This window comes from Microchirus variegatus (genome assembly GCF_963457635.1).
Source record: "Microchirus variegatus genome assembly, chromosome: 3".
In the NCBI taxonomy this organism is placed as follows: domain Eukaryota; kingdom Metazoa; phylum Chordata; class Actinopteri; order Pleuronectiformes; family Soleidae; genus Microchirus; species Microchirus variegatus.
In genome coordinates this window covers 6889485-6916256 of record NC_139804.1, presented here as the reverse complement: position 1 = coordinate 6916256, position 26772 = coordinate 6889485, and the positions used below count along the sequence as shown (strand labels likewise).

At 43.0% G+C, this 26772-nt stretch overlaps 1 protein-coding gene across 1 annotated transcript in view; it reads right to left on the bottom strand.

Annotated features, from left to right (window-relative positions):
- Positions 1–25047, bottom strand: part of LOC310924632 (nectin-3-like protein) — a gene marked incomplete at both ends in the record, with an annotated part of 40212 nt that extends 15165 nt beyond the window's left edge. The window contains 2 exons of the mRNA XM_083886420.1: positions 2931–3278; positions 24918–25047. Coding sequence (XP_083742546.1) covers positions 2931–3278; positions 24918–25047 — 478 coding nt within the window. The remainder of the gene's footprint in view (positions 1–2930; positions 3279–24917) is intronic.
- Between the last annotated feature and the right edge of the window lie 1725 nt (positions 25048–26772).

Here is a 26772-nt window from a genome sequence, read left to right as displayed (position 1 = left end):
GCTGACGTGAAAACCAGAAACGTGCAGTTATTGAGCTACGAGCATCTGAAAACAGTCGACAAGTCAACTGTTAACAAGGCAGAGATGAATGAAGAGGCATCGGGGGGGGGGGGGGGGGGGGGGGGACTGCTGACATTAGCTCTTGTAATTGTGATGCGCTTTCTCACAGAAACACCCCGTGGGATAAACCGATTCCCACGTAATGCGAGTCAAATTGCCAAGAACATATATTTCCACCATAATCACACCCTAATTACATGTGAATTGTGAAGTGGGAGTGTGTGTGTTTATGTATGCATGTATGTGTGAGCTAAAACACGGCCTGAGAAAGTGCTCACAGAGGAGAGAGCAAGGTGTAAGTGGACGCGGTGAGGTCGCAGACACTGGAGCTGTCACAGCATCACTTAATGTAGCGCTCATTAGTCATCAGTCTTTCTCGCTCCGTCTCAGGAGGGAGTGGAGGAGAAGCTGCTGCTGCTGCTGCCTACAGTGCAGTCTCCTACTGCCAGCTCTGCCTGACACCATTCCAACATCCCATTTAAGGTATGAAACATATGCTGACCGCAGACAAACTTTAACGTCAACGCTCCAGAGGAAAAAGGCATCCACAGAGGGCATGATACAGTATGTACAGTGCATACATGATATGGCAGTATTGAACTCAAGTGTTTCAATCAGGCTTTAATGCTGCAGCATCCCAACACATTTTGGACAATGCTATGCATCCAAATTAGTTTGCAGACAAAGAGTTTGAGGAAGGACCTATTGTATTCCAACATGATTGTGCCCCAGTGCACAAAGCAAGGACTATGAAGACATGATTTGATGTGGAAGAACACTGTCCTGCACAGAGCCCTGACCTCAACCTCATCGAGCACCTTCTTGGATGAACTGGAACAGAAATTGTGAACCAGGTCTTTTCGTCCAACATCAGTGTATGACCTCATAAATGCTCCACAGAATGAATGGGCACAAATTCACATAGAAATCTTGAGGAAAGTCTTTCAAGAGGTGTGGAAGCTGATTAACCGTTAGTGTAAAGGTCAGGTGTCTGAATACCTTTGTCCATAGTGTTGTTTGGTTAATTGTTGTATTACAGTCATGATATATGGCTTTCCCTTCTTATGTTATAAAGGAAAATATGATTAACCTAAAGCCAGGACTGTCATATTTCATATAATATAAGTACAGCGGTGCCATCTAATCACGTTCACAGTAGACTTAAATTCACAGTCACCTCGTCACAGTCTGTCTGTTACCACTATAATTTCATGGTTGCCACCCCACCAACAAAAGAAGAATCCCTTACCCCAACTCTAACCCTGAACATGTATTTATTTCATAAGAATTACAACCAGAAAAAAAACTAAAAAACATAACATTATTCCATTGGAAATCCCTGAAACAGCCATAAATTGTTTTTGACAGCACGTGCCCGTACTCTGACAGCACTGTTGTTGCTCTGTGCATGTGCAAAGGTCAGTCCCCTGCAAAATGCTTCACCAGGCGATTAATAGATGTTACTTCCTGCTTTTTGTTGATAAATGTGTGATGAATGTGAGGTCATTTACTCTGCACCAACTGTAGTTTGCAAATGTTTAGCTTTGCGGTTTTAATTCTGCTCAGCTTCAACGGTTGAACGTGTGCTTTCTCACGTTAAAAAGCACATGAGGAACATGATGCTCATGGTGCTGCCTGAACAGCTGATCACAGACAATGTGTTGGTCAGGTTATGACACATTGGCTTGATTTTGTATCTGTGTGTATTAACTGCCTGTAATTAGAGACAACAAGCAATGGTCATGCAACTAGAAATAAGGGAAATACACTACCGTTCAAAAGTTTGGGCTCACTTAGATATGTCCTTATTTTTGAAGGAAAATCACTTTTTTTCAATGAATATAACATTAAATGAATCAGAAATACAATCTATACATTACAGTTAATGTGGTTAACGACTATTCTAGCTGCAAACGTCTGGTTTTTGATGGAATATGTACTAGGGATCGACCAATTATCGGCCTGGCCGATAATATCGGCCGATATTCTGCATTTTTGCGATAATCGGCATCGGCCGTTTTTTTCAAATGTTTTTTTTTCTAATGGTACATTGTGTTTGCTAATCGCGTTTGAAGGCTATTGGATGATTAGAAAACTCTTGAAAACCCTTGTGCAATGATTTTAGCACAGCTCAGCTCAGAGCACAGTTTTGCTGGTTAAAAAAAAAAAATCATTATTTCTAATCTTGTCAATGTTTTCACTATATTTTCTATTCATTTTGCAACTCTTGATGCATAAAAGTGTGACTTTTAATGGAAAACACAAAAAAAGTGTATAGGTGACCCCAAACTTTTGAATATACAGTAAAAATTGATAAATACCGCAATTGGCTACATAAGTCTTATATCAGCAACATAAAAATCACTGATTGCTGCTTCTTCATAGCCTGTGAAAGTTTTATACAAACTCCTCTGACGTATGATTTTATTATTAAGGTTAAAGAGGGCAGAACGGACAAAAATCCTCTCTGGGAAATGGCTGCATATTGTCGTTTTATGACCAGTTCTGTGTATAAAACTTTTTTTTTCATGCAGCTTGTTTTCATGCAGAGTAATTCAGTCACGAGAGTCGCTCACATTCACACCCTGCAATTAAGTTGTTGTCGCAGGCGACTAAGTTACAACAAGTGAGGACATTTTGAACTTTCTACATTGTGTTAATACGTTCGCTACATAAAAACGGACTCCTTGCATTCCAAGTGTGTCTTCTATGTAGTATGTAGTGTATGAAATAAGTTGGATCAGCAGATTCCAGGGGGCAGTGACCGTAGGAAGAATTTTAAATGGGCACCCAAAGAAAAATCAACAATATTTATGCTTTGAAAAGCCATTAAAGACGATGAATATGACATTTAGACGCCTTTACTTTACCTAATATGTTGACAAAGGTTGACGCTTGAGTGTTGCCCAGAGGGAACGTCACCACTTTGCAGATGTAGGAGCCGATATCTGCAAAGCCCACCTCTTTGAGGGTAATGGTCGCATCTTGTATCGAGGGCGACACAAATGAGATGCGCTGGGCATAGTCGTCAGAGTACGACGTCCCATACTTGGGGTTGAACACGGCCAGTGTGATGGTGCCTGAAGTTACGGGACGTTCCCAGGAGATCTGAGTGAGGCTGAGGTTGGAGCCCACCACGATTCTGCAGCCCAGCGTGATGTTCTTCCCCAGCACGGCATTCACTTTCTCAGGAACGATCACATGGTTACTGCTCACACCTGCCGAGAGAAAAACACATTAAAGATAAGACTTTGACAAACAGGAACACATCAGTGTGGCACTTTTAATACAATTGAGAGGACAGATATTGATTAAATTAGGAGATTACAGTGATCGTTCTGTGACGTGCAACAGTGGAGGCAAATTATCTAGGAATTAAAACTACGTAGATTAAATTTGTCACACTGCAAGTTTCTCTTCGCTCACTGCGACATCGCAGACAACGTGAGAATTTCAAGGACGGTAGCTGAGACTTGCTAATGCAAGGAGAGAAGAAAACTGCTGCTTTTTCTGGAGCACTGAAACGACACGATGCCTCTGCCTTCACCGACACACAAATCATACCACTATCATGACTCACATGAGACCACACACACAAAAAGACTGTGGGATATGTGTTCCATCAACACCCGAGTGTTTCAGTTTAAAAAATTTACTATACGACCAATGTGTAGGTTTAAAAGATCAGTTTATAATCACTGTAAAGTAAAATAGTTATGTTTTGTTGGCTTAAAACAACCTTTTACATGTCCTTTAGACAAAGGTTCTTGCTTTACAAAGGCCGCCATATTGCACATCCCATATTGTCATGTTTCTACTGGAGCCTGAATGGACAAACCAGCCGGAGCATGTGTTTTAAAGCAGAAGCTCACCGTGAAGAACAGGTTCTATCCACATAAACCTGTTGATTAGACCAACAAAGAAGGAGGAGGAGATGGCAGAGAGAGTCTGAGAATAGAGTGTTTACGTCCTTTCTGGCAGGTGAAGACCACCGTAGTCCCCCTGACACAATTGGGAAAAGGAGGGATTTACGCAGCGGATCTTCAATCGTGTGCTTTTCATCAACTTTATCACCAGTCAAACTCCTCGCACATTTACTCGTCTCTCGCGTCAACACAACTCGTTCGACAACGGTCACATTAAGAGCCGTCATTTGTCTTAAACGTAATTTTTCTGGGGTTGAAAAAAAGAACCCAGTGCTTTTGTTTTTCCCTCTTGATAAGCAACACACTTTCACCGCAGGACACTCAGACTGTCACTCTTGCTAATTATCACTGCACCTTTTAAGCGGGAAAGCATAAAAACCCTTCTGGAACGAGATGAAACGACATTAGCAATTTAACAGTTTTATCCCCCCCTCTCTCTTTATAAGGCTGTTAATTTCACTTAAAGACCACCACAGGTTTAGTTTTTAATGAGTTATCTTAAACAAAAAAGAAGGTTTCAGCTTTGTTTTGAACATGAGGCCATTCTGACTGCTATAATTCATGGAAGTGTTGTAATTAAGTCAAGAGAAAAATCAAATCAAATGGTAAAGAGAGTGTGATTAGTAACCTGCACGTCACAGTTGACGTATCTGAAACTGCGCTGTAAAGAAGAAAACAAAACAAAAACAACCAAAGGGGAAAGTAACCTGAAATAAATCCTAAATTAGAGGTCATGAAGACTGCTCTGAATGAAAAAAAAAAACAAATCCACCCTAGTCTCAGTTGTTTTCGGCATAATCACACAAATGAGTCATTGATAGAAACATGTACGCTTTGAGACTTTTAACAGCCTGAACACAAACATTTACAACAGTGGTGGAAAGTGAATTGCAGGCTACGTCCACATAAAACCTTGTGAAAACATTGTTGTTTTTTTTCCTTACAGATAAAAATGTAAGAAGGTGATTTCATTCAAAAATATTCACAACAGAGTGTCCCCAGTGTTTTAGACACAGTTGCAAGCGTAAGAGTAAAGGCTATATCTGTGAGACATAAATTTCCACTTTGTACATAGGCTCGGATGTGTATGGAGTAAAGCTTATGAAAGTGGTCCACTGGCTGGTATTTTCAGTCTTTGGCATGAATGCGAGTGGTAAGCCGCAGCAATGCTATCTTGGTTTGGGAGGAATATAGCCAAGGAGGCTGAGGCTCCCTGTGCTCCATTACATCCCCTGTAATTTTAGTGATTACACACACACACTCACACACACATACACACACAGGGAGAGAGTTTCTCCCTTCCAAAATAAGGAGTAAGTGTGTGACCATATGTGTAAGAGTCAGGCCTTTTTTGTTTGAATGGCTGCTGAGTTTTAAATGCATGTTGCTCTGTGTTGTGAAGTTTCATGCTGTGCTATAATACTCGGGCTTTCCTGTTTGTTTTTTTCTCCCCCCTGCTGACCCACATTTACAAAAATATTTTCCCTGCGATTCTTGCCTCGCATCACACTACGCTGCATTTAAGCTTGTAACCTATTAACCTCAGGTATTTAACGCAGTCTGCCCGACTTGGAAAACGCACTGAGGAAAAGTCTGTTCGGGTCGTTATTACTCAGTATCTCCACAATAATTTAGAGATCTGTTTACAGCCGTTTCCCACCTCTGAATCATAACTCGATCTGGAGGCTGAATCGCTTCACTGTGCTCGACACAGCATGTGTTAGCCTGTGTTTGCGTTGCGTCTGCCGCAGTGAACGGGTGCGGGGGAGAATCAGGGTCAGAGCCATGCAGAGTTTTTTTTTACTCCCCCCGTGTACGTCGTGTCATCCGAGCTGAAACAACAGCTGTTTATGGTCACCTTACTACTACGTGCAGCTCAGAGGTTTCAATCTTCCTGCAGCGACTTGACAGCACAACGAATACTGATATTACTGAAGGGATTAAACGCTATTAGGGACGTCAATTTTTCCAAAAATCAAGTTTGAACACATTCTTTTTTAGGTCTGTTGCTATATTCGAATATCACCCACCCCCGCGTTATTACACTTGCGGGGGGCTGTGATGCCTCCATGTCACTTGGGTGGAGCTATTAGCTAAGGCAATGGCTAGCAACTGGCGGCCCGTGGGCCAAAACTGGCTCGCAAGTGTCAACAAGATCACGGACCTGTGACTGTATCAACGATAGGTTCTTCAGGCAAAACTCATGGTTCTGATTCAGCTGTAGCAGAGCAGAATGAAACAAGACCATCGCCCCATGCATACCCATCATGCTTTGCACCCCCAGCTAGATCTAGTAAAGCTTGGGTATGGGCAGTTGCTGTATGTGCTCAAACTGAGTGAAGAAACAGAGGCTTAGTGGAGAGTGTGAGAGGACGCTGGACTACCTGGTTTAAAAATACGTGCGTGTCACTTGATTCTTGCTGTTGGTCACACAGTTGTTGGTCGGTTGTAGTTATCTTTGGCATTAGACCCTGGTGAGTAGTTGCCGGTTGCGTTGACTACTTGACTTACAGTACATGTTACTCGAGTAAAACAAACGACTCAGGGACTCCAATCATCACTGCAGTTTGGACAATTCTCTTTTTGTATAATCTACCTGATAAAATAGAACAGTTTTATAGTAAATAACTACACACAAAATTGAACAAACATTCATTGAACCAGTTTTGCATTTGCATTTTGTGTCTGCAGTATTTCAAATAGAAGTCGTGATTTTTGTGTTGTTTTTTTGTTTTTTTTTGGGCTGATCCCTCTCTAGTGGTCGCCACAGAGGATGATCCGCTTCATTTGGCAGAGATTTTTACACCAGATGCCATTCCTGACGCAACCCAACCATTTATCTGGGGCTTGCGACCGGCACGAGTACACTAAATTTAGAGCTTCCAATTAACAATGAGCAATGGGGATTGGGTACCTTGTTCAGACCAATCTGGTCACAAGCCAAGGTCCCTCTCCACTTGGCCATGGACTGCCCAATAAAAGTAATGTATTTATATATGTATGTTGTTTTCTTACTTAAAAGCATTGAAGGTTACTGAGAACACAAATGTTTTAACAGCTGATCAATTAAATCACAATTAATTGATGCAAAAATATGACTACATTACATCTCTAATTCAAACTACTGTATCTATAATGTGAAAGCACGGCTGGCAGACTGATGCAAATCCTCCTGCAGCACTGGTCGTTTGAGCAGTAAACCAACATGCTCGGCATGCGTGACATTGTGTTGATGCATGGAGACACGTGTCTCGGAGCAGGCTTCTCCCCTGACATGCTCCACATTCTGCAGCTATGTGACACGACACTCCAACTGCTGCTGCGTAGTTTATCTGTCTCGGTGTGTCAGTTTTCAGGCCTGTCAAAGCACACAGAGAAACTAGACTCCGTGCATGCTATGTTCTGTTTGTTTTACAGTAAGCATTTGGAAGCAAGAAGGAAAGGAGGGGCCGGTTTAGTTTTAAGAGGACTCCACCCTTGCCATTAGGGGAGGAGAGACAGATGGCCTCTGCGTGGGATACCTACAGCCAGGAGGAGAGAGGGGAAACTTGGCACTGCGAGCTGTGACCATGAACGCAGCAGCCAGGAGTCACAAACTAGTGCACCGTGAAATATCATCTATAACACTGCAGGCCAATGAAATGTAAGCATTGGTTTAAACAAAGCTGTCATGCTGTTTCATCTAGGGAACAGACACAGCACTGCGGAATGGAGGCACAGCTCAGGACTGTCACTCGCTTCATTACTGGTTATCCATCTTCTCTGGTAAACAAATGTGTTTCCGATTTTTAACACGGACCATAAGACTTATTTGATGCACTCATTACCCAGCATCACAGTTTTTATGCTTTACAAACCACCGAGTTAACTCTAAATGTGACAGTGACACCCTGCCCCAGAGAGCAGGAGGAACCCCGACCTACAAAACCTGATGCGAATGCAGAGGAGCATACTGCACTTTTAACCTCCTTTTTCCTTGAGAAACCCAAGGAAAGAATGAACTCATGGGAAGGAAATGCTTGTCCTTTGAAGAAATGCTTCATATTTGTTTCTTTCCCCTGCTGACATCACTAATTGCGACAAGGTGCACGAAAGACGCAAAAGCAAATCAAAACCTTCCTCTTTGCTTGGCAACTGGCTCAAACATTCCACATCAGCCACTTGAGGATCCAAAATCTCCACCTACCCAGACCTGACCAAGCATCACCTCCCCAAAGAAGGCTGTCTCATCGGCCAGAGGGCTCCTCGCAATGAGGCCTGCAGTGTCAGAGCAGCGTGAGACAACGATAATTCAGGCCAAAACACATTCTTAAACTGCAACAAACGAGACAATGTGTCATGTTCACGAAGTAGACAAACTCTCCGCGCATATATTATCATGTCGAACGGCCCTCATGAGAAACTGATCTCAAGACCTCACAGGGGAAGAATGCAGACATGAGATTTGTGCAGAAAGGGAGTGTGGTTTAAGAGTAAAGCAGGAGGAAACTGTGAGTTGAGTTGAGCAGCTGACCGGGGATATAAAACAAGAAATATGGCAGTTATTGAGAAGAACTGCCGGGGATGAGTTCAATGAGAGTGCAAAGTGCATAAGATTATAATAATGTAAGTGGATTTTTACAAACTCATATTCACACATCACAGCCTGACGGAGTGGTTCATACTGATGAGCTTCCTGTTGAACAAGGTCAACGTTAAGTGTACTGATTTAAAACACATGTAGAGAACACAATTCAAATGTTGTTGATTATGGCCCATACACATGAGAATCTGCAAAGTTTTGCTATTGTATTATGTATTGTCCACATGGAACCAGAGTTTTGGGAGTCTTAAAAAGCGACTTTGGGTTCTAGAGTGAAAAGTAGGGCCGGAAATTGCGAGAGACAACACGATACGATATTAGCACGATATTCAAGCCACAATATGATGTGATCATGATACAATTTTATCACAATATTTAATTCACAAATACAATATAATAACAATATTTAAGTCACGATATGATATTATCATAATGTTGCAAAATACTGAGTATTTGCGAAATAATATATTGCGACATACGGCTCTAGTGAGAGTGAGCACAGCCTCTAGTGGACTGAAATGCCAATAGATATTGTTTATGCTAACCCACAAAAAGTTAAATATTTATTTGTAAAATCAGTTAAAAAAATATTGATACTGCCTATGTCAAAGCCCTCCTCCTTGCTCTTTTTTGGTTGTATTGCATATATACTTCAAACGTGGAGAGTCATTTTGGGGGAGTTTATGTATGTATGACCGTTTAGCGAACAAGAAAGAAAAGTATTTTATAGGGAAAGTTTTTGTTTTTGTGTAAATAAGGCCCAACTTCAACGTCATTGTTCTTCAGATTTATATGTTGTAATGATGTCTTCCTTTAAAGAGTAACTCAATTTCTCTTTGAACATGACTCCTTTATTCCTTACTCAACAGTACAAAGTGTTTATATTCCCTTATATTAACTTCAGAGATCTGTGAACACAGCAAAATAACATTTAGTAATCCTCAACCTCTATCCTGCTTTGAAATGTTTAGAAAGAAATGTGTAAAGGAGGTTGTGTAAAGGCTGACGGGAAGCGCTTTGTGCCGTTTACCGAGCATAGGAGTAATTCATACTCATAACAGTACAGCGCTGACTTTGAGTAGGAACTAATGATAAAATTAGCTGACTATTAAACTTCCATCTCATCATCAAGGTCACATTTAAAAATAAATGTTCATTAACAGAAAACTATGTTGGCAAACTGTTTGCATAATATAAAACATGATGTGAATTAATATGTGGCTATGAGATACAGCCATAAAGATTTTCATAGCTACCAATTAGGGCTGGATCTAAATTTGGAAGTCGTCTATGCATTACTTTTTGATTAGTCACGACAAACTAATGGCGATGCCCTTGATTAGTCGCATAACGATAAAGAACACAACGGAGCGAAGCTAACGTAGCACTAGCCGTGCTGCTGTGTTTCAGTCATGGTACGGTGCAGTGTGGAGTGGTAAAGCCCTGCACCAGGCTTGGGGTTCCGACTGAAAACAGTATCTTTAGTTGGTAGGCAAGTCAAGCTTACAGTGAGGATGGATAGACTGTGGGCGTTGAGGAAACACCGGTTGCAAGGGAGTGAAGTTTTTCTGTCGCCCAATCAGCTGACTGCTTTGGGTGGAGCCCAGACAGGACCGTACCATTTTACTCTGGTACGGCAAGGGAAGGGTGCCAATAAATGGAATGGTTATTTTGGTACTATTCCTAATGGAAGTACAAAAAAAAGATGTACTGTACCAAACCAAACTAAACCGTCCCATTCAGTGGAAACACCGCTAATGTTAGCTTAGCTTTCTTACTACAGTTCGGAACCAGAGGTTGGAGATGTGATGGAAGATTTAATATTGAGAGTGAATGCTAGCATTAATGAACATTTATGCGATTTTATTTATTTGATATTATTTATTGGGCCACACTGTGGGGAACATGGCTAGAACTGTTGCCTCACAGCAAGAACACAAATGAAAAGTACTTATTTAATAATACAAAACTTTCATTATTTGGACTATTTTTTCCAGCCTCAACGATCATCATTGCAACCATCCTCAGCCTAATCCAAACCCTCAGAGCAAACAAAGTTAATACTGAGAAATAAATTGTTGAATCCTTGACAAAAGCTATTTAAAGAAAAGACCTCATCCCTTGAGTCCAGTTGTGGACTGGAAATGAGACAACTGTTTTTTTGGGGGGGAGGTAGAAATTAACAAATCCGTCTTCCACTTGGGAATTGTGCCAATAAATCTTCCGCCTGGGATTGGTCTGTTCCTGAGAGTCGTCTATGTCTTTTAACGACATACTCAATGAAGTCAATGGGCAGCGAAACAGCCATTTGTTTGGTATTGTTAATTTTAAGAGGAGACCAGTGAGAGGAAAACAAATCAAACAATGCCACTGTGCCCAGCACAAGCCCCCAGACCTTTGCTTTATTTTTGTAAGGCCTATAACTCTTAGACAGGATAGGCCAAGCGGTGGATTGCCCGTTTAATAGCGTGTCTTTATCGTAAGAAATATTTGTGCAGTGTGAAGAAAACATTAGTTCCTACACCAGCGCTAATCTACCCCCTTCCTTCCTAGCATTGTATCCTGTGAGGGTGTGAGGCTTTTTTAGAGGGCTAATTCATGGTGGAGACAAACACAGGCTGACAGGTCTTTAAAAATGGGCAGGCCGGCCTCTTTTCACATGTCACTGTCCTCCTCAAAACCTTTTTCTTCTTGGCTCCCCCCACAGTGATGTGGACGCCTGTGCCCTTCTCATCCGAGTCACATTTGATTAAAGATCAGCGCTTAATAGAAAAGAAGAGATCAATAGTGTTGACATACAGAGTGTCAGGATAGGTTGCAACCTCTAATCAGAGTCAACTATAGCTATGCTGCAGGACTTGTGAAGGACAATGTCTGCCGCTGTGCGCCAAAGCAACCCAAACACTGCTACAGCATCCTGCCTTATTGTGTGGGATGTGTTTGTCATTGTGGGGGTTTTGTGGTGTTGTAGTATGTGTACACAAGGTTATGGACACAGATGGGACAGTCTGCAATTTCATATTCGCACGCAATAGTTTGAAATGACAATTTGCAAAGTTAGAGACAGTCTTAAAAGAAAACAATGAAAGATATTTTTCAGTGCAGTGTGAGTTTTTTAAGACATTCTTTAGAAGGGAGGACAGGGAGCGAATGAGGCTCTCAATTAGAGCCCAAGTGTTGGAACATCCCTGACATGTAGACGCTAATAGCGACTCTACTATGCTCACCATCTTTCTTAATTAGGGATGGCTCGATAGCACTTTTTCGTGCCCTAGACAAAACCGATATATCAACCTTGAGTATCTGTCAGATAGGGACAAGCTGCTGCGATACTTGGCATCGGTATCGGCGGAAATCAGTGGATCAGAACCCGAAACAATCCAAAAACCCTAAATATCATAACCGGTAGAACAGTAAATAAAAATACTTTAAATACTTAAAGACCGATATCAGTATTGGTAGATACTCGAGGTTGTTATGTCGGTACAAAAAACGCAAAAAAAACTATAAATATTAGTGCTACCTACACTGATATCACTGTTGCTTTACATCTTTTAAACATCCCCAGTTGTTACCAGCACAATTGTGCTGATGCATTCACCACCATAACCAGCCAATTCAAACCCATAATGCTCCAAATGTGTCACAAATATTCCGCTCCCTTTATGAAGAAATAAACGGCCCACAACATGACTCAGTTAAATTGCTGTTGCTGCTTTTTCAATTACTTTTATTATTTTAAACAGACTGTGCTTAGTGAAGTAGTTATGTGATGTTTAGTGGTTTTGGATAGTTTTTTTGTCCCGATATCCAACCTCGTGATGTTTATGAAGTATCATATCGGCTCATCCCTACACCTAGCAGTGTTGCACAGGAGTAGAAACACTGTCCATGTCAGGGTTTGTGGGCTCATCAAGTGCATCATTACTGCTGCAGTGCTTTTGTAGAAGGCTGAGTGAGCTCGAAAATCCTTTATCTTGTCTCAGTAGTTGAGAGCAATGCATTGTTCATCAGGCAAAGAGAATTGACATGTCCGTACTCTCAGAACAAGTGGTGTTTTATGGTAAGCCTGGTATCTGTTTAATTGATTTCAGTAAATTATTCACAGTATCCTCTAAAGCCAAACAAAGACAGCATAGACAGATTTCTATACCTAGAGTTTACTGGAAGTCCAACCCTCCACATCAGCCAGTGCGATAATAAAAGATTAATTGCGCGTTGGACTCGTACATTCAAAACTGCCATTTGTCTCACTGCTGCTGCATCTGTGGGCTCCCATACCTACAATAAAATAAAACAACAAAAAGCCAACATGTCCAACACAGCTGTGCTCCCCAACAGTTGAATGGAAAAAAAAAGGATGATGATATCATTTTCTTGTCTCTTCAACAACACTCTGGTGTACAACAAGCATTGTTTTATGCATTGTTCTGGACACATGCCTTTGCCCCGACCACATTTACATGTCACTGTGCTTTGAAAAAAAAGACCCTAATTTCCTGATTTTGTGGTTTTGTCCTAAAAACCAAGCTCATTTTTCAGTCATTAAAGACAGAAATAGATCATGCTCTTGTTGGGAAGTGGTGGAGGGTTTGGTAGAGAATGGGTTCTACAATAATCACGGACTCCGCTGCCCTTGCCTGGGACTAAATGGGCTACTGTACTTTCATTAGGCCACTCCAACATAATGGAAACATAGTTTCCCACATGCCACAAAGAGCCCACGGGGAATTAGATTGTTTTTCTTTGAAATGATTCCCATAATTGTCCAGATTTCTTGTATGACGCCTGTTTATGCCAACAACAGGCAATGACATGGTTATTTAAGGCACCTACATGTTTTTAGTGAACGTCACATTAAGTATACAGATGCTGAGCTTCCTATTCTGTGTCGGTGCAGCAGAGAGAGGAAAAAGTTCCACCACTACACTTCATATAAAACAAACACTTTCTTCCTGTTCGATGAATAAAACATGGACTACAGCACAGTTAGAGAAATGCATTACTGGACCTAGAAAAGTAAGGATGTTGATGGGAGAAGCGGCTTTGGACATTTTTGAGCATTGGCATCACGGAACATGTCAGCAATCAGGAAGTTAAGTGGTCAAACAAAAACCAGCCTGTGTGCTTTACAGTGTGTATCCATGGGTCAATAAAAACAGTGAGTAGTTTGGTCACTGTGGCATTTCCCCAGCATTATCATGGTCAGAGAGAGGTCATTTTTTTCCCAACACACCCACTTTTCCCGGCACATACTCTCAACCCTGTTTCTGCAGCAGATTTAAGTCTGATTTAGACGTGCCACCCACTTTTAATGTCAAGAACCAGGACGTTTCGGAGCCAAGGTCTGTTGTGAGACGCGGTAAAAAAGAGAATCACAGCTGAGCTGACTCAGCATATCGACAGTGACCTCAGAGAGTAAATGCATACATTTGACGGCATGAACCACCTCTGATGCCATTGTACTGACCTACTTCCCATAGACTAGTCTCAAACGAAATATTGGTAAGTTTAAGACGGCCACCTACATGCTACATATGTTCCATACATGGATATTACATTTTCTAAAAGACTAAAAAAGACTAAATGAAAGCTATACATCATCTCCATAGTGTACCGCTCACCAGGACGTATAGGACAAATATTTCAGCCATCATATACCATTTATTGTCTTCTCTTGGTCAAAGTGTTACTAAGCCTTTCCAATGTCAGGCAATCTGTGCATTTATGTTGTTTTTAAACCCAAAATAGAACTGCCGGCCATGTATTGTGTTGTGATCCCTTTCGCAATGCAAGTAGAGGCAAAAATAGCAACCACATTGAACAATAATGTTTGTCAGACTCTTCCATTGTGAGACAACGCAGCTTGGCTCAGTGGGGGATAAAAGACAGCAAATGCAATCCTCCTTTCTTCATCAATACTTAACAGTAAAAGAAGAAAAAAAAAAACACTATTGTAAAAAGCTGGTTATTTTAACTACCAAGATAGAATCAGCATTTAATAAAGAAGTATGGTAAGTTATGTATAAGGCAAAGGTTGGATGTAAGCAGTATGGGAGGGATGGCAGGAGAATACAGAATCATTTTGGCCGCTTACCAGCAGCTATTCAGTTATGCAAAGACCCATTCAAGCCATTACTGCAACATCACTGCATCAGAGACCAGGGCTGATGGGCGAGATGTTATCTGAGATATGACTGAGTGCAGGGAATGGGTGCGGAAATCAAGGAAACCTCAATACAAGTTCTGATAAAATAATATGAATGTGTTATTTCTGGATAAATGTGTCTCTTTAAAACAATGCAAGTATTGCTGGCTGAAATCTCAGGAATTTTGGACCTTCACGAATGACAGGTACATTATTGTACACAACATGCGTGTTGTTCCCTGTGTTCTGATTGTTTGATTAGCTTGCATGTTGCAACCAAATTACTGAAATGATCAAAACGTGATGTTAAAGCGGAACTAGACCGGAAGTTCCTATTATCGCTGTTTTTTTGGTGTGTATCTGCGTCATTACCTTGTTTATGAAGCCCTGACGGTTCGAAACAAACAGTTCAGCTATTGCTGAGAACGTTGTGTTTTATTGTAATCTCGGGGCTCAACGAGATCACTGAAAATCCCGTAATAGTTACGTAAGCAGCGGTTCTCCTGAACAACCGATCGTCCTGCTCCGGGCGGTAGTCCGGGCACATCCGGTTACGTACATTGAACCGCAGAAGAAGAATAACGTCCGTTGTGGAGGTGTTTCACGTGCGACAGTGTCTTCTGACTCTGGGTCTGACTCCGGTTTAAAGTCATAAAAGGGACTGCGGCGGGGAGTCGTGACAAAGCTATTTTTAAACACTGTTAAAACAATGTTTTGATAATGAGGAGCAGTGCATCCGCCGTTCCAGAGGGGGGCGCTGCGCTTCTGAGAACGGATGTGCTGGATAGTACTGGCCAATCACAAGACTCTGTCTTCTGGGGGTGAAAGTTCACTCTGAAATCTCGCAGCAGAAAAACACTGTCAGAAAAGAGGATTTCTATCGGCTAGTTCACAGCAACTAGGAGGTTTTTGACCATAAAAACAAGTTAATATATGTAAGTAGACCTCCATAACTAACATTTATGTGCAACAGGACCACTCTATGTGACCTTTAAGTCATAAATGAAATCAGCGGACAGCCAGTTGATCGCTATCTATTAGCCATGTTCCAATCACAGCCACTCTCACTCCAAGGTGGTCAATTTAACTTTCTCCTCTCCAACTCATTTCTTGCTACGCCAATGCAGCGTCACACTGCTACCACTGCCGCCGCCACCACTCCGGTCTCACCGTTCTAGTTCAAGAGTTTGACAGGTTCAAAAGTTTACAATGTTCAACATCTTGCTTCCACTCGCTTTTCTATGAGGGTTCCCTCCTGTTTGGCCGATCCGTGGAGCATTTCAAGAGTGAAGCCATTGGTATCCAGTCCGACAACTGCCTTTCCATTTGTTGCAAAAATGGTTAAATTATGACGCAAGTGTTCCAGACTAAACTGTCCTAAACATGAACCAGAACGGAGTGACCTCACTGAAATTCTCTAGATATCTTGAGCCAAATGTCTATTTCCACTCTCGGGGGGGATATGCATCGGGACGGTGTGTGGATTTCACTGCTTGGAAACTCCAATTAAACTACAAAAGAAGAACACATTACTACCAGGTGCAAGTACAACATGTGGTGCTGTGAGATTAGATCCTACTGTACAAACAAGAGAAACATGCCATGTCCAAGACTACGACAGCTGTCTAAAGTCGTGTGGAAAAGCTTCAAAAACAATACAAAGAATTACAGTGTAGCGTAACACCATTTTGACTTAAATACATATAAATTCTGCTCCATATACACATTTGGCCCCACACTAATCTGGTGTTTTTGGGCCCAAAAAACTGAAATTTCAACTGTTGGCTCCATTTTCATTAGAATACCCAGGGCAGCAAGGTGTGAGCGAAAAGCTCCATTAACACTTCGACTTTTTGGTCTCATAACACAAATCCCTGCTCTTACTTTTCACCATTGTTGTTCAGGAAAGTTGTTCTTTCTGAAACTAAGCAAACTGACAGCTTCCTGACTACACCAGGAAACCCCAGTGTACCTGACTGGTCATGGGATATACCCTTTGATGTGCTAGTACGAAGTACACAGATCAGTTCTATGCAGAATGCTGTTTCCAATTGAGAACAGGGCAGCATGAATGTAGCCCAAGTCTGAATGGGTCAGTCTCTTTCTCTGTGTTTTGTGTGTGCAGAGGTGGGTGGTATTTGAATAATGGTTGAGTAGTATTATTGTTTGAAATGCCCTTCCCTTCATATCAGAGGTTTGGACACTAAATAAACATTGTGATAGAGTGCTTACAACCGGGACGTATGTGGGTGTAACACAGACTTTACAGAGGGAAGACAGCGGATCCAAGAAATGCTGCTAGAAAAACAAGAAATCCTTTTCATCTGCTACAGTATATTTGTACGTCACCAATCTCTGCGCACTACCAAATGACAACACTACAGATAGTTTACTCTCTACAGTCAGCGCGGCCAGTATTTGACTGGTGGGTGTTAATAATCTCCCACCTGGGTGGTAGAGGGGTGTGACAGTGCATACATCTGACTGTGTGCTCATCCCAAACACCATAACCACCCAACAGCTGAATGACCACAACAAACAGGAGTGAGCGGTGAAAAAGCAGCCACACCTGTTTCCCATAACCCCAGCGCTCCTCTCCTGGGGGATTCAAGTGCTGACTGTGCAACATCCTGCATGTATACACGTCTTTAATATGGACTGTTAAGTGTATTTTTTGCCATGTATCCGAGCCCGACCCCAATCTCAGTCATACAGAGAAACCCCCCCCCCCCCCATGCCTGAAAACAGCAGGCAAAAAACGTTTAAAAAATGTTTCTCTCTGTTCATTCACAGCAGTAGGTAATTAACCATGGAAATATCTGGAAGCCATTTATACGGCGCAGTTTCCTATGACTCAGTGATTGAAGGAGGCGATTTGTGTCTGTGCGAGATTCAGTCAGTAGACAAGGCATTTTAGTTAATACAAGGTGAAAATACCACTGCTAATATTAACATTTGCTATGTATGTTCCTGCTTTTTCCTCCTTATCCTCAGGATTTCGAAAGGCTAATTGCCCGTGTACTGTTTTCCTAATGACAGGTAACTCCCTGTGTAGGGAGTCTGAAGAGGAAGTGGACATACAATCTCAGGCACTGTAATTGGCTGAAGAAACCAGACGGTTGGGTTAAAGGTTGAGACTGGCACGGTTCTATATTTGTGCCCACGGAAACTTCGACAAAATAATAGTACGTCTCTATATTCTCTCCGACTTCCCGACCCTCCCAGTGGCACTTTGCCCCAAACCCACTGAGCCCGACAGCAGTTATAGTCACTAACGTCGTTTAATTGTTTTCAAAGGTTGCATCTCTCAGTTGGGCCACAGCAGAGGGAACAAGGTAGTTTCAAACATGAGAAAGACTCTGACCTGCCATGACAAAACTCAGAGCTTATGCAGTACCTAAATAAGGAATTACTTGAGTCACATGAATTTAAATTTGGTGTGAAAAGTCTGGCATGGACTAGATTACTGTAATTTGCAAATTATGCAGCAGACTTGACGAACACTGCTTCAGACTAAAGAAGTATGCAACACGTTTTTATGTATGTCAAATTATATTTAACATTTTAAACGTTTACAGTGTTTTTCTGATGATAAAAAAAGCCATTGGAAGTAGGGATGAGCGTATACGATACCCAGTACAGCATGGGTCCAATACCATGTCTTATTTGAAGTTGTGTTGGGCAGTTTTCTACATTTTCTGACTTAAAGGTGAAGTAAGTAGTTTATAGTGACATCTAGAGGAGAGGCTGAAATTTACAACAAAGAACTGCTCCACTGCTCACCCCCTCCCTTCCCTGAGCGCTACGGTATCCGCAGCCAGTCAAATGTCGTCCTCGGGCGAGCTACCGCGGCCGTAGCAGACGAAGCGGAGAGAGTGGAGGCGGGACTTCCGTTACAAGTAAAGCAACGCTTGATTTGTTCCCTTGCGTTTGTCCTTACAGGCTCCGGTAGAAACATGGCGTCTCGCTGCTAACAGAGGCAATGCAACCGCGGCCCACGACCATGTTATTTTACATGACTTTTTGAAACACTACGAAAATGAAACAAAAACTATTATACAGCGACTAGACAATGCAGGAGCACATAATATATATAAAAAAGTGGATTTGGGGTTATAGTAACCCATAAATACTACACAGTGTCCCTTTAAAGACCCAGTAAAAAACTGGCACATTATGGCAATGGCCTTTATGATTTCACATAGTAGTTCTCATCACTTCACACGGTCCTGATGTTTTCGTCTGCTGCTACTTTTGTCTTGTTAAAATGTCTCAGATAGTTGTCAGACTGTTTGGTTTCACTTTTTGTACACATTTAAAAACGTTTCTTAAAAAACAGGTGGATGGAAACCACCAACATTATCTTTAGTCAGGGTATTTCCGTGCAATACTGAACGCAGTTGGCTCAACGTAATCAACACTCACTGAAGTGGCAAACACACTGTTGTCTTTTTGTTTACCCTGGTAGCAGACAAGTGCAGGGTTAAACTAAAACTGAAGGTCACTGGCTCTGAATTCGTTAATGGACCACCAGGGAGCAACTTGCCATTCAGAGCCTCCGACAGTTAGTCACATCTGTCGGGGGAAGAGGAAGCAAAGGGTGGAGTCAACAGAAGCTGGTGACCACAGCCTGCTCCCTGAACCCCACACACAGCCTCTCCATGTCCCACAATAAAGCTGCACACTCATCTCCTGATGGCCTTCCTTCAAAAAAAGCCAACACTGCATGCATTTAATGTGATCAGGAGTTTTCGGTCTGCTGCCTCACGCCTGAGATTAAGCATAAACTGAGCTGTTCAGATGGATGCAGCAGCTGTGACCCACAGATGTTCATCCAAATGCTAAAATCTTACTTCTCGTAACAGCACACGACTGGTGTGAATCATTAACAGCTGCCAACATTGAAAGTGGCATCTGTGAACATCTATTTAGTCCGTACATCACAAGTCCGTCTCCTTAACTTAGTCACATTAAAGCAAAACCAATCATTTGGAACAAGAGTGACTGAGGAAATGGTAGAAACATTAAGCTAATCAAGTACATTTTTTACTACGACTGCAGATTTCCGAGCTGATAAAACATAATGGGTTGGCTTGTAACTTTGTCGCTATAATTATAACCTGAATTTCCATTTAGCATCAACTTATCCAATCACCATCCCCAGACAGAAGGTCCCAAAAAACGATGACGTGACCTGACCTGACCCTTCGCCATATGGTGACAGAGGCGTCGCCATTTTAACGACATTTTCAGCGACAGACCAACTTTCTTGGCCGCTTGTAACTGTCATTTATTAACCAATGAAGCACATTAACAGAAGGCAAAAAAAATCTGCTCAGTCAGTGAACTTTTTTTTTTTTTTCAAACTCTATTTCTGTTTTGAGTCTGTAATTTCGGTGGCTCCATTACTACATTATTTATTTAGATTGTGAATCATGCGGCTCCAAGAGAAGAAACCACAAAACTACGGTCTTCAATTACAGACCTCACAGTCTGTGGCCACGCCTCGAACGAATCCCCCCCTCACAACGCCGTCAACACGACAGGGATTCTGATAATGACACAGTCAAGGGAACTACCGACATCAACACCATTTGTGTCACATCAAGTCCCCCTGCACACACTACACTACAATATGCCTCAGCCACATGATATGCAGCCACATTAACCTGCACGCCTCTGTTCCAAATGCGACGACAACAACAACAAACCAAACACGGAGCTAATTTCAGTGTCAAGGTGTCGATCTGGACTGAAAAGCTGCACACATTTAGCAGCAAGCAGCACATGTTTGGAAGGATAACCAGCTTAGTTTGCAGCAGAGTGTTGTTTATCAGTCGCCTGCGTTGATTTATGAACCAGTGTTTTGTGGGTGCAGACAGAAAAAGTATGGTATGAAGAAGACGACTCTGTAAGAGAATGAGTTCCAAGTGTGTGTGTGTGTGTGTGTGTGTGTGTGAGAGAGAGACAGAGATGACAGTAGTGGCAGCTGTGGAGATACAACACACGGGAGCTTGACTGGTGCATATGCCAAGCCAAAAAATTAAAAATGTTCTTTCTGCCTATATTAGTTGTATCAGGACTGCAAATGTGTCATTAAAATACATAAATAGCAAATAAAACTTTACAGTCACTTGTAAAAGTGTCATGCGTTAACTCGGGAGAGTTAGAATACTCTTACTGAGGTTTATCAAACATTATTTAATGTTTTATCAAGTTGAAAACATGAATATTTGCCCACATAAAGTCAGATTTCAGAAATGAAACGTAGAGGTGTAACGATTAAGGCTGAATCCCAATTCAACCCCTTCCTCCATCATAGCCGATGCTAATATCCCGGTGTTCCTTTCGTAAGTGGTTAGCTAACTGCTATCGCTATTTGTTTAGATGGGATATCCGATAAACCTTGACATGACACGTTAAGGTTGTAAGTGAAATTAGTGTGCGGTGAATGCGTTACCATTACTACTCCTTGGTTGATTATACCGACGCACTGCTTTTATATCGCTTGCCGATTGTTGATGTAGCAGTCCGCGAACGTAAAGTGAGGATGACGTGACGGTAATGGAGGGGTGTCTCCATTTCTTAAGAGAACGTTCTTACCCCTAGCACCCTCAACTCTGTATTGAGGGCCAAGGGGAACTCCGATAAAAGGGGAAGGGGGAACAGGTGGAATTGGGATTCAGCCTAAGTGATCAATAATCTCCAAGTGTTTGATTGTTGTTTTTCAAGCACATTTGAATGTGAAAATACTCTGGTTTATTTGCTTCATAGAACTAACTAACTAACTTTGATCAACATTTTATGGACTCAACAACTACTTCATTAATAGAGAAAATAATCGACAGATGAATCAATTAAGAAAGCAATAATTAGTTGCAGCCCTAATCAACAGTACAATAATCTGCAACCATCCTTGCAATCTGTGAATCACTACAACTCAAATAGTCTTTACTGTCAAATAATCTATTTAGCTTCCCAATAACATGTGGATTTCTATGTTATTTGGCCTGCCCACTGGATACTTGGCTCAGGAAGATAGGAGTAAATATTTTGATAGATTTTGATAGATTTGAGGGATTTTTAGAAAACGCATTAAGTGATAAATTCAGAGAATCTGCACAAAAAGAATATTTTTTTCTTTTTTGAAGCTCTTCACAAAGGATAACGTGCGATGACAGCTGTTATTGGGAGCCTGTCACATATTACAATTAGCCATGCAGGATTACATTAAATATGCTTTTCTTGCACAGCTTTTATTGCCCCTGCATTCAAGGGGGAGAAAAAAACAAATGGTGCATTCCTGGGCAGTATTTACTTAGGCATCCATCTGTGTTTGTGCCCCTCTTTTGTCTTTGCGGGACATGTGTTGTAATCCCAGCTCAGGACCGGGATAAAGACGAGCCCTCCTCCAGCCTCACGACTCTGGGACAGTGTGAGACTGGAGGGTGCTCCGGTTGGCATGCAGCCCAACTGCAGGTCAATACTTCTAGAGACTGCACGACTGCAGTGCCTCCCTTAAAATATGTCTTCATTTCCCCTGCCACCTCTCACGCCCACAGTGGAGGAGTCTGCACTGCCTCTCCTCCTCCTCCTGTATCACATAACGTTTATCCCACCACATCTGTGTCCAACCACTTGGCAAACTTTTACAAAGGAGCTCCTCTTTGCGCTCAATGAGTGACACCCATAATATTTCATTTCGTTTCTATTTTGGTACATCACTAACAACTGCTGCCGCTCAATGACTTTCTGGTCATTTGAGTGGAAGAGAAGTCAGATGGTATCCCCCCACCTCACACTCACACACACACACACACACACACACACACACACACACACACACACACAGTAAGCCAAGTCATGATGTGTTACATTGGAATTTTTTTTAGTTTTCTTTCAGAAAGTACCGACTAAGAATATAACGATTGTCAATTTCACAACAACGAAAGCACAAAAGCCCCTCGATATCATCGTTGACCTGCGACGAAAACAAAACAAAGGTCCGACCGACAACCAAAATTGTGTTTTTTCTTTCAGCCACAGTGGAGCTGAATGGAGGGAAGTGAGATCAAGAGAGTCCCATCATCCCGCGAATACCCATCATCCTTTGCGCTTCGCACGCTATATTTAGTATTGCAAAAATGCCAGACACTGGTGTTAGTGGTAAAAGAAGAGAGAACATGGATGGAGGCGAGAAAAGAGACAAAGTGCTGCGATTATTTTGGTCATGAAATGTTCATATTGCCCCCGTATCACAACAAATATGGTACCATGGAGACAATCACAAGATGAAGACAAAGGTACAACGCGCTTATGTAACTAAAGAGTGCCGGAAACTGTTCGTACATGGTTGTGTGTGATTGCTGCTTCCCATCTATTGTTGCAGTAATATTCTTTCCCTGCACTATGTTGAGGAATGTCGTAGTTTCCTGAGCGGTCCTGATTAGCTAAAGCAACATTTTGCGTTGTGAATGCCACTTTCAATTATTTTCATAACCGATTAATCTGCTGATGACCTTCTTGATTAGTTGATTGGGCCATAAAAATGTCACGAAATTTGTTTCTGAACGTCTTGTTTCGTCCACAAAGCAAAATGATTGACTTTGTACGAGTTATTTGTTTAACGTAGCAAAGCAACTGGAATATATTTACGTTTAACAAGCCGGAAAAATCAAAGCGCGTGTTTTAATTATTAAAACAAAATCAAATAATTGATTCTCAAATATATCAATCACGCGATTTATTAACATAATCTAATGTTCACTCAATCTGTTACCTTTTAGCTCCTTTATGCACCAACTTTTCCACGTCCCTCAAGCGCAAAAACTTTCAAAAAGATATTTTGTGGTTTTTTTGCGTCTTTTTGTTTCTGTTAGAACAGTGTACGTTCAAAAAAATGCCAAACAAATACTCGATTAATCGAGATAATAACAGACGGATTGATCTATTATCAAAAATAAACGTTATTAGCGGTATATACTGAACATAAAAGCGAGTAGAAGTTCGCAGTTGTTTAAAAAAAAGGTAACGAAATGTAATTTTAATGTGATTAAAGGGAACTTTCAAGTCATCACATTATTTTCAAAAGTTGCAATAATCGAGAAAATAATAATATCGCGAGACTTCGAACGATTCCCGGTGTTTCTCACACACACACACACACACACACACACACCTTCAGTCCTGTAAGCCAAGTCATGATGCGACACATTTTAGTTCCATTCAAACAAATAAATCGAAAGTTACGTATGTAACTACGGTTCTATGAATCCTGGATGACCGCCAGAGGCGGTGCTTTAGCACTGGATGTCTCCATCTTGCGCATGCGCAGGTCGAGTGTTTATACCAACAAAGTCACCCATGACCCCTGATGACGCCGGCTAGCCTATATCTTCCGGTGACATCAGAGGATCTGTTCCTGCAGAATCTTCTCGCGAAACCACGAGGATTCCGAGTGACAGAACGCTCTGGCGGTCATCCAGGATTCATAGAACCGTAGTTACATACGTAACTTTCGTTCTATTTCATCCTTACTGACCGCCAGAGGCGGTGCTTTAGCACTGGATGACCATAACAACAAAGTCACGAGGAATGCCAGTACGTACCTCAGTGAGAGTAAAGGTAGAGGCGGCACATTCACCCTATAGAATCTGGAGAGGGTAGCTGGTGATGCCCACCAGGGGCACGCCGCGCAGAGCCGCCCATGATGTAGTGACAGCCCTAGTAGAGTGGCACCTCCCCCGGATGGCAGGGGATAACCACCGTGTTTGTACACCTGAGTGATGATGTCCATAATTCTGTGTGAGAGTCACTGTTCGGAGGGAGCACGGCCTTATTAGTACGCCGTAGTAGAGAAACAGCTGTTCTGACCGTCTCAAGCTCGCGGTCGAAGTTATATAGACTCTTAAGGTCTGGACAGGGCACGGCTGTCATGACCTTTCCTCCCCTGCTGGGAGGATAAACTGTGCCAGGATTAAGGTTTGACGATGACAGAACCTGAGGAGGAAAAGCCCGTATTTGGCCACAGAGTGACCCCTGAGCCATCTGAGTCTGAGTTCGACCTCAGATATGAGTCCCTCACAGAGAGAGCATGTAGCTCCTCAGCACTCCTTACTAAGTGATGGTGAGGAGAAAGGCAGTCTTCAACTCAAGGGGGGGGGCAGCACCGGGGCAGACCCCAAGCCAGAATTCTCTGTACCCTTGGTAGTTGTAGCCTTGAGGCTTTCCTTTAAGGAAAAGGACACGAGTCTGTGGCACTCCACGGTGTTGTCATCAACTTGAGTGTGTCGAGAGGAAAAGCCCGCCACATAAGCCCTCCCGTCCGCCATTCGGGAGTGGCTGTAGGAACTACAGAATTGTTGTAGTTGTATAGTAGACGGGGCCCTCGCCCCCGTCGGAACACCAGGCAGACAGTTTACACCTGTTCACATACTGCATTTGGGTAGAAAGCTCCATAGTTTTCAGTGTGGTACATTGGGCTGTGTCTGAACACTCTGCCCGGAGGTCGTGCCCTGCAGTGGCCGACCCAGAGCTGGAGGCAATGAGGGTCAGGATGCCAGACCTGGCCCCCTAACTGAGACAGGAGATCCAACCTGTCGGGGAGACGCCGCGATGAGCTGCAGCAGAGCCTGTGCAGCAGAGGAAAACATGTCATCCCTGGCCAGAAAAGGGGGCCACCAGTAGCAGGTTGTGGCCCTGCTGGAGGACCCTCTGCAGTGTTTGAGGAATCAGCGGCTCTGTGGGAAGGCATAGATAAGAGCTTCTGGGCGATCGTGTGCGAGAGCATCCTCGCGGCTGAGAAGGGCTGGCCTTCTCTGTCAAGGAGAACCAGAGGGGGGCAGTGGGTCGACGACTCCTCTGTGGCAAAGAGATCCCCCTCTGCCCTGCCGAAAAAACATCCCAGATATTAAATACCACCTCTACATCAGAGTGTGTGCAATTATGTCAGAGAGAGACGGTTGAGACATTGTCTGACCGTACTAGCACATGCCTCTACTGAAGGAACTGAAGAAAAAGCTGCAGTGCCATGTGCACTGCCTGTAGCTGTTAGGGATACATCTGTGTGACAGTCTCCCGAAGGGATGTAATGGCGCCCATGGGCGTGCCCTGAAGAAGAAACCATCTCACCCTCCGTGGGGCCAGAGCAGGCCGAGGAGGCAGGAGGCCAAGGAGGCAGCGTTGTGATGCCTAAGCTTCCTGTGCTGGTGCCACTTGGCATACAAGTGGAAAACTGTTCGGCCACCTCTGAAGGGGGCGTAGTGGCAGCGGGCCTAAGGGAGCCACAGTGGCAGCAGCTGTTAGCTTGCCTAAGAGGCGCATATACTGGGTGTAGCGCAAGCAGCGGCCCTTCTGAAGAGGAGAAGGAGGATGAGGATGTCGTCCACACGCCGAAGTGATGGACAGGCCCTCATGGCAACAGCATCCGGAGTCACCCCCCTAGAAAAGTGTACTCTGAGGGGGAACCAGGCAGCTCATTGTGAAAATCACTCTGAGGATGTTCATGCCCCGCGACTGCAGGGGGGAGAGGGCTGCTGCCACACACCTGGCCAGCACCAGTGGTGAAGGGAGAGGCCGAACGGGAGCAGTGAGCACCCTGGACTGATAATGGCGGCCCTGAGAGCAGGCTGCAGAAAATGCCTGGTGCTATGGGGACGTGAAAGTACGCGTCCTTCAAGAATAAGAGGTAAACCATTCCCCTGTAAAAGCCAGTACGCAGAACCACTGCATTACTGAGCATGTGGAACTTCGTGAATTTCAGGAACCTGTTGTCCCCTCAAGTTGAGTGATAGGGCGGAGTCCATCGTCTTTCTTTTCCATGAGAAAGTAAGTTGAGTAGAACCCCATGGTGACAGGGTTTTTTTCTGCCGGGTCGCGTATAATGGTCATTTGACCAGGCTGTAGGTTGGGGGTGTCGGAACTGAAATTTGTACCTGTGGGGTTAAGGTGGAATCACCTAAGGGCCTGTGGTTAAAACAGTCCAGTAGCTGAGCTGCTGCTGGAAAAAGAAGCCGATAATCAGCCACTGAATCTCCCCTGAGCTAGCCACTGGCGGC